Raw genomic sequence first — 10,449 nt, forward strand, 5'->3', positions numbered from 1 at the left:
CACGCGTGCACTGGGAGGGAGGAAGCCCGCTCTTGGTTCTCGCTATGTCACCAGAGGCCAGAACAGAGCCCAGCCCATGGGACAGGCTTCATGGATATTTGCTGAATGACAGGATAAAACAGTGGGTGAATGACCAAATAGGCAGTCCTCCTAAGTTAGAAGAGCAGTATACAGTATAGTTGCCCTGCTCAAGAACTAGCGTTTTGCTAAGAACGCCTTTTGTTCACTTAGCCGTTAGATACAACCTTAATAAAAACTGGCCAGTGTATCCTTAATCCCAAAACATGCCTTAACCATTGCTTTTTGGAACAAATTCTAGAGATTGGATATTCACTCTTTATATCTTTCCAAGAGCAGTATGCATGGAGTAAAATGTTGCTTTTAGGATTCCCAAAGAGGCATGCACCTTGCCCACTGCTGGTTTGGTTTTTTTGTTTGTTTTTGTTCTCTCAAACATGGACCAGAAACCTGAGAACCTGCCATCACAGAGTCAGTGAGGCCTGCAGGTGAACACCCACACCTGTGCTCTTGCCCTCAGAGCCAAACACAGCCTGTGCTACACTCTCCAGAACTGGAGTCCCAGAGAAGGCTGACCACAATGGGCCAAAAGGATGTGGCATGTAAGTTCTAGAAAGATCCAGTGTTTATGCCTGTGGGCTGCCCGAGGCAGGGGTACAGCCTCAGCTCAGGGTCTGCCTGAGGCAGCCACAGCTTACTCTAAATCAGGTATCCATTCCAGCTCTTTGAATGGCACTGCTTTTTCCAGGGCATTTGAAATACTTGACAACCATCATTAACGTTTTCTGAGCACTTAGCAGGAGGCACCACCTAAATCCTATGCAAAAGTAATCCTAGTTAATCTTCAAGGTTAGTCTTTGACTTGCACTCTTACTGCCACCAATTTATAGATACAGAAACCAAGGCTGAGAGAAATTAAATAACTTGTCCAAGGTTCAGATAGTAAGTGGCACCTCTAGGAACTCAACAGTACCAGTCTGGGTCCTCCTGGGGTTTAGCCTCCTCCTTTGTCAATTTAAAGTTAAGAAGCTGTATACAATGTTCATTTAAAAAGACTATATACTTTTCATACATTGTTTCTCTGTCTTCTCCTTTGGAATTTTCCTTCCTGCCCTGCCTGCTCTGTGCAGTGAAATCTCTTTCTTTAATTCATCACTCTACACATCTTTGTAAGCAGGTTCCATCAATTTTGAGCCCATCTACATGCATGAACAGTACACATTACTTTTTCCAGAAGGGATCGCTTTGCTCTCATCCACAAAGAGCCTTTTTCCTAACTAAAGACAAATTACTGGTTCGTGTATCATGATTCAAATTATATTTGAGAATGTTCATTTGCAGTGTAATTATTCTTCCTAATTGGACTGCTCTAAAGACAAATGATTCTCCCTCTCCACCCCCATCATCTCCTGCAACACACCGTGTCTTCTTTCCTGGCATTTTATAAAATGTTCACCGCACCCTTTGCAAACCACAACCAGACACACTACCTGCTCTCTGTGTGACCACTTGGAAAAAATAGCATTATAACATAATGGTGGTATGACTTCAAACCCCTCAAATATTTCACCAGCATGAGATTTCTGACACAGATTAATAACAAGCCTATCACAGTATGACAGCAAAAAGAAATGGTCATCTTGGGTTTTATTTCTTTTCTCTGTCTTCAAGACATTTAATCTCCCTACTAGCATGTGCTCCCTATCTCCTAAATTTGAAAAGAAGTCGTTTTTTAAAGAACAACAGGAGGAAAGAATCAGAAACACGAAGGAAAGGGCAACGCCAAAGAAATTAGCATCAATCCTGGCTTAAACCTGGCGGGGGTGGAGCTCTCAAGCTCGAGAGGGAAGTAAAAGCAACGTGCCCATGATAAACGGTCCTTCGAACTTGGTTACTCAGGTTTAACTCTCTGGGACCGGGCTCTAACAGTTCCCTTCCCCTTCCCCCTCACACCTCTCCTCCCTGTGGCTCAAACCCACTCTGGTCCACAGGGGCTGCTTTGCGATTTCCAACAGAAGTTCTACTTTCACATGTGGGTCACCGATGTCAACCTCCACGCACGCACACAATCACAGAGAGAAAACGGGAAATACAGGAAATGGTCCGGGGCGGGGGGGGGGGGGGGGGGGAGTGAAGATGGGGGTGGGGGATAAGACTTTGTCTTCACTCTCATTTACTCCCACTGAAACGGCTCGCGGACTCCCCTGAAACTCAGGACGCTCCTGGATTAAGAGAAAAGTTGAACGGGATCGAAGAAAAACCCTTTTGCTGTTCTGAATTCAAAGAACACCAGACCACTGAATGGAAGGGAAAAGGGGGGGGGGGGCTCTGAGCCTAAAAACATCCCGAAACAAGTACACAGTCTCCTCCAGTTCTTTACCCCATCTCATGGGCTCAACCCACCCATCCCAGATGTAGTCTTCCCCACTACACGCCCACCTCCTCCAGCAGGCACCCCAAATCACTGCGCTGCCCACAAAAATGCAGCCCAGATCTGAAAAGCAGCTGACGTCTGTGGCCGGCGTGACCCACACGCCACACACCAGGCCCCACGCGGGCGACCAGGGGGCAACCAGCCAGCGACCCCCACCCCCCGAGGCGCGGTACCAGGCGCGCAGTGCCCGGCGCCGAGCTGCGCCCAAGACCCGTGCGCCCTGGGTGCCCGCGGGAACGGCCGGACGAAGGGACGAAGCCCGTCGGTGGCGGCGGGAGAGCTCGGCTCACGCCGGCTTCCCGGCAAGTCGCCGTTCCAGGCACAATTTTTCCACTTCTGCTGCCGGCAGCCGCGGCGGTGAGAGCAGAAACAGCCGATCCCTCCCATTCCCAGCCCCCGACACCCGTCCCAGTCCCGGGGACGGTCCTCTTCCCTCCCGGCGGGTTCCGGGAGCGCGGGAGCGCGGTTTCCCGCGCCAGCCGCCGCGCACACAGCCCCGGCTCCGCCGGCCGCGACGGTTCCGCCAGCGCCCGGGCTGGGTACCCCCTCGCCGGCGCCGCCCGGCCCCACCTGGCCGGGGCTGCGGGCTCTCCCTCCTGCAGCACGCGCGGGGCCCGGCGACTCCAACTCACCCGGCCCGGCTCTGCGTCTCCGGCCCCGAGCTCGCAGCCTTCCCCCGCCGGGGCTTTCCGTTACGCCTCCTCGCAGCCAGCAGCTCCGGGAGGGAGGAGGAGGCGGGAGGAGCGGGCGAGGGAGGGGAGGGGAGAGGAGAGGGTCCCCGGGTGGGGGAGGAGGCGAGGCGAGAGTGCCGAACTCGGCCGCCGCCGGCGGGGCTAGCGAGGAGGAAGGAGAGAGAGGGGCGGGGGCAGAGAAAGAAAAAAGCAGCCGAGCCTCCCTGCCCAGGACCCGGCCCCGCGCCGCAGCCCAGTCACCCTCGCCGCCCGGGTCCCGCTCTCGGGCCGGGCGTCCGGGGGGAGGGGTCGGGGCCCGGGGCTCTCCCGGCGCGGCGCGCGGGCGGGGCGGGGCGGCCGGGGGCTAGGCGGGGGCGGTGGCGGGCCGACGAGGCCCGGCCTCCGGAGGGGAGTGTCCTGCGGGGCCCGGGAGGCTGTTGGCGAAAGGGGATCCCCGGGAGGAGGGGCAGAGGCCCCGGGGCCTGGGAGCGGGTCACTGCGCCCGCCGGGTGGCGGCGGCGGCGGCGCCTCCTGGAATCCTGCGGGGGACCCCGGGGCCGCGGCGGGGAGCCTTCGGGGGGCAGTTTCGGGAAACCGTCTCAGGAGCGCCGGCAATGAGCACGGCGCAGGCTGGGAGCTGCAAAGTCGGAGTCGAGGGTGATAGGCCGGACGCCTTCCGCGGATCGCCGGCCCTGGAGTGCCCAAAGCAGTTCCCCAGGCCGGGGCGGGGAGCGGGAAAACGTCCGTCCGGTGATCCCCGGGGATCCAAAGCGGGAGGGTGGGTTGGGGCTGCCTGGACCCCCATCCTCACCTTCCTCTCCCGGAGAGGAGGCTCCAGGAATAAGTTTCTTTGCCCTGTGATTTTGTAGGTGAGGAAACTGCAAGCCGTCACAAAGAATAATTGTACATAGATAGCTTGGGTTTTGGAACATTCTCCTCTGCCCAAAATACGGTTTCAGGATGAATTCCTAAGTCACTTTAGCCGACAGTCTGAAAAGGCATCCTTGCTGGAGAGGGGACTGATTCCCCTCTGCCACCCCAGAGTGGCACCAAAAACTACAGTTAAATGGCCACGAATTAAGGTGGCAATATTTCTTGTGATTTAAACTTGGGGACGTGGCCGGGCACACCCTTCTTGTCTTTTTTTCCTGTCAGACTTGCTCCTGTCCCCAACTTCTCTGCCTCTGGTCTGGGATACCTGTATCCACCAGTCGCCTGAACTCAGACCCTACCAGTCAGTCCAGAACCTCTCTTTCAATGCCATAGCCGCTCCCACTGGATTCTGCATTTTAAGGTCTTCCCACTTGCCCTGTCCTTTCCAAGTCCAAGTCCACCTTCCTGCTTCTCGCTGTTTGGGGGCCTTAATGATCTCAGCGGCCTTGCCCCCCTTCCTTGCTCTGACCCTCTTTGCAGAGGCATCCATCTGCACATGCCCACAGGGTAATGGTTCTAGAGCACTGCTCAGGCAGGCCACTTCCTGTTTGAAAAGCTCTCCGGAGGCACTTCGCCACAGAAAATCCTGAATTTAAACCTCTTGTGTTCAAACCCGTCCACTTACCCACTCCTCAGAGCCTCACTTGCCAGCTGGGACTCCTTCCCTCCTCCCAGAAGGTTCCATACTGTATCCACTTGGGAGTTGCTGATGCTCTTGCCAGAAATGGAGTGCTCTCTTTTATCTTCTCCCACAGCTAAATCCTACTTATCTTCATTGAACTTGAAGTTTGTAGTACATTTCTTCTATAAAAGGATGTGTGTGTTCTTCCCATTTTGTGAAATCATATGCTAGAAATAACAAGGCTTATGGGGAAAATAGGGTTAGCAACAAACGAGCCCAAATCTATGTAACACTGCAACTAGAACACTAACAAAACAGTAACGGATCCAAAAAACATACTAGCAGAGTTTATGGCCATGTTAAATTCCTAATAAATATTACAGTAAATATATAGGACTTTACCTTTAAAAAAGGATGCAGGTAACTGATGAAGAGATTGGAAGGAGAGTTGTTTGAGGCTGTTGCATTAGGAAGAGAAGCACAAAACCTAAACATAAGAGGTGAATTCCCCCTTGACAATAAGCCCTCCCAAATTAGAACTCATGGCGAGACCAAAATCCGAAAGAAAGAACACAAGGTGAATGGGCATCAGCCATAGCACTGTGTATTCTCCACAACTGGTGGTCTGCTGTGTTTTTGCTTGTCGCTGCTGTTACTTGGTAGTGCAAAATAGTAAAGCGCTGGGAACAATTGCTTGTGAACCAACACAACCACCCCAGTTTATTAATATCCTTTCCCTACATATCAATCACGAATGAGTTCGTTTGTGTTACGTATATTCTCATTACAGAAACAGGCTGGTAACGGAGGAGACTGGACTTAATTCTACGTTTAGAAATTAGAATATACTTCATTCCACACATCTATCTAGCACCTTACCATGTGCCAGGAACCATTTCAGGCACAGAGGGTGCCTCAGTGAACCAAGAGAAGCACAAACATGTCCACCCTCATGGACTGTGGTGAGTACCTAAACGTGGCATCACAGGGTGGTATTACATACTTCATATGTGTGTAATTTAAATTAGTGCCTCATCTACATCTCAATCTCTCTGAAGCCTAGAGTTGAGCTTTATGTTTTTGTATCTTTCAGAACGGTTGACACAGTAAATACCTACTGGGACATGTAAATTAGGAAGTCTACGCTCATTTTATGAATTCACAGGAGAATCGCCTGAGTGATCAGAAAGTAAAGTTTTCTCAGAACTGTGTTTGTTGCGATTTGGGTTAAAATTTCCCCATATAGGATCATCTGGATCCGAAGAGTAGAAAAATGACACTTGATGAGAAGGAGAAAATTAACAATGGGAAAGGGAGGGACAACAGAGGAAAGAGATGCTACAATATACAGTTCAAGAAGAAAGTACTTCAGTTTTCTGGAAAAGTAGCTGGAGAAAGAGGGATAATAAGAGGAACTTTGAGATACTGTGAATGCTGCTTCTTTCATGTGCTCCAGCCACATGTTCAAGAAACACTTGATGGGAGAAGAGTGAGGAAGAAATTATAAGAAATTAAAGGGTACCTGAAGAGTTTGGTCAAATGACAAGGAGGCCTTAGAAGAAAATAATTATGAGCCACTAGATAGGTCACAAGGTAAAATTATAGTGGTGCCTGGCTAAAATGTTGTGATTCTGAACTTACTTGCCTGTACAAATCACTCATTTCTCTGAACATTATACTCCACCTAATGTAACTTGCATCAACAGGGCTAGGTATTTTTCATGTGCGAACATTTTGTATCCTATTCTGAGTGTGAATCTGCTTGGAATGCAAATAAAATCTGCACTTACAACAGACAGATTTGATATATTTTCATGATTGTCAGCATACTGAATATAGATTAACTTCAAATTTTCCTATTCATCTTCATAAAAACTACCCTCTCAAATCCACCTCCCCCGTGTTTTAGAGATTGATATTCCCTAAACCATGGTCTAGATACACACTCAGAAATCAATGTCTTTTGAAGATCACCTGAAAGATGAAATGATTTAAGCAGAGAATCTCTTCAAGGAAACTAGCAAAATTGCAGTTCACCAAACTGAGATCCTGTGAAAAGTCACAGTCTCTTAAAAACCATCACTATGCGTTTTTACCCATGAATCTAATCATACAAAGAAGTCATCTGAAATTCTAAGAACCCATTTTCCTTAACAAATATGGATGGAGAAAAGGCAGTTTTGAGCACAAAGACTTGAAAAGCTCTCCTGATTAAAAAGGGCTCTGGCCAATTAAAACCAGTGCTCTCATCCACATGAGACAGAGTGGTCTTTTTGGCTACAGAAATTGGCTTGGCCGAAGTATCCAATGGACTCAGCCATATCATAGTTAATTTTCTGCTTCTAACTGGCAGTTTTTAACTCAAAGGTGAACATGACGCTCGTAAATACTAAAGAAATTTCCCCATTTGTACTGAAATCTCATTACCAAGATGCTAGGCTATTTGTTGAATGAGGATAGCAAAATGTCTCCAAGTGAGAACAAATATTACAGATGCAAATCAGCTCGTAGGATTTTTCAGTAACTGCATTACAGGAGGGCAGTAGGATCAAGTCAGATATAAAGGGCCAAGAGCTCCTGATAAAGAAAATCTCAATGATTTGTAGAAAACACTTCCTTAGTTTTCACACATGTATTGAGGACACCGTCCACACAGGAGCCAAAGGAAAACATGGTTCTAAAAATACACTGTGGCTAAGTCATAAAAGAAAAGAGCACACAGAACTTTGGGCATTTGCTGTCTTCTGACAAAACTAAAAGTTGTTGGCCACTTTTGTCTTCAAACCACAGCCTCTACCTTGCAGCCTTCCTTTTTTCTGTAAGTGACACAAGGGTTTTAATTTGTCATTGACTTCTCTTAAAGAAGTGCTCTGCTTTCCTGCCTATAGTTCCAAAACTTGATTCCACATGACTAGCAAAACTCAGCTCAAGAAGGTGCTCTGTTCATTTCCTCCTATTATGTCACTGCTACCATAAACAAATCCATCTGGCCCTCATCCAATTGAGATTGCCCCTGAAGTGAGGTGGAAATTTCCATACAGTGAGAATGTTCAACTGCAATATTACTTCATACATTGCATGTAAATTCAGCAACATTCTTAGCTGCTCAATAACGTGCAACTGGTAAATTAAATTCATTCCAAATATTCACCTGCAGACATTTTCCTGGATTACAAACTTTTCTCTGAAGAGGTACAAAATACAAAGAAGCTTGGGGGATTAGCTGTCTTATGGTGTTCATGACAGGCATAAAACCACCCAATGAAAGCATGCTTTAGCCTTTTATTACAACAATGCTGTACATCTGGTCCCTGACTTGTGCTTTATCTTTTCTATTATGAATTATCTGTTGCTCTCAAAACCTCTAAGAGGTAAGATTTTACAATTAGGCTCATTAGTACCTACAATAAAATTTGGAACATTCTCAGTGTTATTCAGTAGCAATGCTGGGATGAGATTTTGAGGAAACCACTGCTGTTTTTTGCAGTGAAGAGGATGCTTGTCCCTAATTTGGACCAGACTGAAAAACCCAATCTCCAAGCTGAAAACCTTGCCTTGAAGGAAAACTTTTCCTTTCCTCTCTTTCAATTGTCTTCTGAAAACAGGAAGTGCAACATGTATATCTATAAAACTAGCAATTGCTGGATACCCTATTTTCACACAGTGCTAGAGTTAGAAGATGCATTATTTTCTATTGGTAATATAATTATTCAGTATTATTGACCATAACATGTATTCTGCCTATCTCCATATGGCCCTGGGGTTACTTGATATTAAAAACAATAGAAGGCAAGGGGTGCCTGGGCAGCTCAGTTGGTGAAGCATCCGATTCTTGGTTTCAGCTCAGGTCATGATCTCACAGTTTGTGAGTTCGAGCCCACTCACTTAGGATTCTCTCTCCCTTTCTCTCTACCCCTCCCCTGCACTCTCACTCTCTCTCTCTCTCTCCCTAAATAAATAAACTTAAAAAAAATAATAGAAGGCAATAAGTTCTCTTACCAGTCTTGACTTACCACAGTTGAGCATTAAATTTAGCTCTGGGCTTCCCAGAGCCAAGGCAAGAATGACATACAATGAATAATACAGTTCTCATGGTCTGGTAAAAGAATCAGAGTTGTTCTTCAAGTTAGACAAACTTTTTCCTGGCATTAACTTCTAAGAGGAATTGAATCATGGGAATCCTTACATAAGAGCCACTGGGCAATCTAAACATCTGGGTGCAGCATCTTCACTGAGAGAAAGCAGTAGACTCGTGCCCTGCAGAGCAGAGAGGGTAAAAAGTTCACAAGAAATGACAGAATTGTCTAGACTGTGTTTCTGTCATGGCTGAAACCGCATTATCTAAACTGAACTCTCTAGATCCTGAGACCCAAAGGATACTGTCCCTGCCCTCCATTAAAAAAAAATTAAAATTAAAATAATAATGAAAAAATGTAAAAGCTTTGTATTAAATGAATTTTGCAAAAAAAATGCCATTACTTCACTGATTTCGTAAATCTTTCTCAGTTATAAACCTTCTATTATTTCACATAGAATGCATTTGACAGCTGTGACCTGTGTTCATTTCAGAACAACCTTGGGAAGGTTTTCAATGAAAAAAGAATTAAGGACAAGGCCAACCCACACAACTAAGACTCGTTCTAGTTTTTCTTCCAACTAAATGGCATTGTGCTATGCTAATTATACAAAATAATGTTCAATCATTTTGAGTCATATAAATGAAACTAACATTAGCTGTGAAATTAAAGTGAGCCAATAAACTAGTTTTTATCGTTGAAAAATGATTTCTCTAAATATCTTGTGAAATGCTGCTTTTAGACAATGGTCTCAAAGTCGTCTATATATTAGTATAAGTATAGTATAAGTACCTCTTTAATTTTCTGGAGTGTCATGAGAAAAATGTTTGATATTAATGAATTCAAGTACCTCTACTGCCTTCAGATGCAGTTTGTGTTCACTAAGCATGCAGTAATAAAAGCTCCTTGTTATGAAAGATCATGGACTTTGGATTCCTAGGGACTGTGTATAAATACCACTTCCTTCTCCATTGGTTAAAAAAGGATCATAAGCAAGTTACTTTACTTTCACGAACTTTACTTTTCTTGCCTTTTAAATATTTAAAAAAAAATTTTTTTTTTGTTTTAAGTAGGCTCCACACCCAATATGGGGCTTGAACTCATGATCCTGAGATCAAGAGTCACATGCTCCACCCACTGAGCCAGCAAAGCACCCCTATTTTTCTTGTCTTTAAGTGAGGATAATGCTAGCTATTGCATGGAATTATTATGACTTTACATGATTGTTATTACAATGTGTGTGAAGGTTTCTACCAAAATGCCTAACATATAATAGGTGCCCAACAGATGTTTATTCCCTCCCCTTGACATCCATATTCCTGCAAAAAGAATTTTCTCCAAGTTAAAGAGGCCACTCTTCCAATTTGCCTATTACACAGTTTTCCTATACTGTTTTTTTTTTTAATGACATGAAAATCAAAACACTGTGGTACTAGTATAAGCATAGATGGCATAAAATGGAAAGTCCAGAATAAACCCACATTTATGGTCAACTGATTTTCAACAAGGGTGCCAAGACATTTCTGTGGGGAAAGAATAGTTTTTTCAACAAATGGTGCTGGGACAACTGGATATACACTTGCAAAAGAATTAATAGAACCCCTATCTCACAACATAGAAAAAGGTTGCTCAAAGTGGATTAAGACCTAAATATAAGAGTTAAAACTATAAAACTCCTAGAACACAGAGGAGTAA

General features: G+C 45.8%; 1 protein-coding gene across 1 annotated transcript in view; it reads right to left on the bottom strand.

Moving 5' to 3' along the window:
* The window catches only part of LOC124509747 (vegetative cell wall protein gp1-like), an 82,533-nt gene extending 78,605 nt beyond the window's left edge, over positions 1 to 3,928 (bottom strand). The window contains exons 1-2 of the mRNA XM_047076408.1: positions 3,626 to 3,928; positions 3,085 to 3,487 (exon numbers count right to left, since the gene is read on the bottom strand). Coding sequence (XP_046932364.1) covers positions 3,085 to 3,487; positions 3,626 to 3,928 — 706 coding nt within the window. The remainder of the gene's footprint in view (positions 1 to 3,084; positions 3,488 to 3,625) is intronic.
* Positions 3,929 to 10,449: the final 6,521 nt, after the last annotated feature.

Source organism: Lynx rufus, unplaced genomic scaffold (assembly GCF_022079265.1).
Source record: "Lynx rufus isolate CCGP_SWC_20201006 ecotype Redwood Valley unplaced genomic scaffold, mLynRuf1.p SCAF_1, whole genome shotgun sequence".
In the NCBI taxonomy this organism is placed as follows: Eukaryota; Metazoa; Chordata; class Mammalia; order Carnivora; family Felidae; genus Lynx; species Lynx rufus.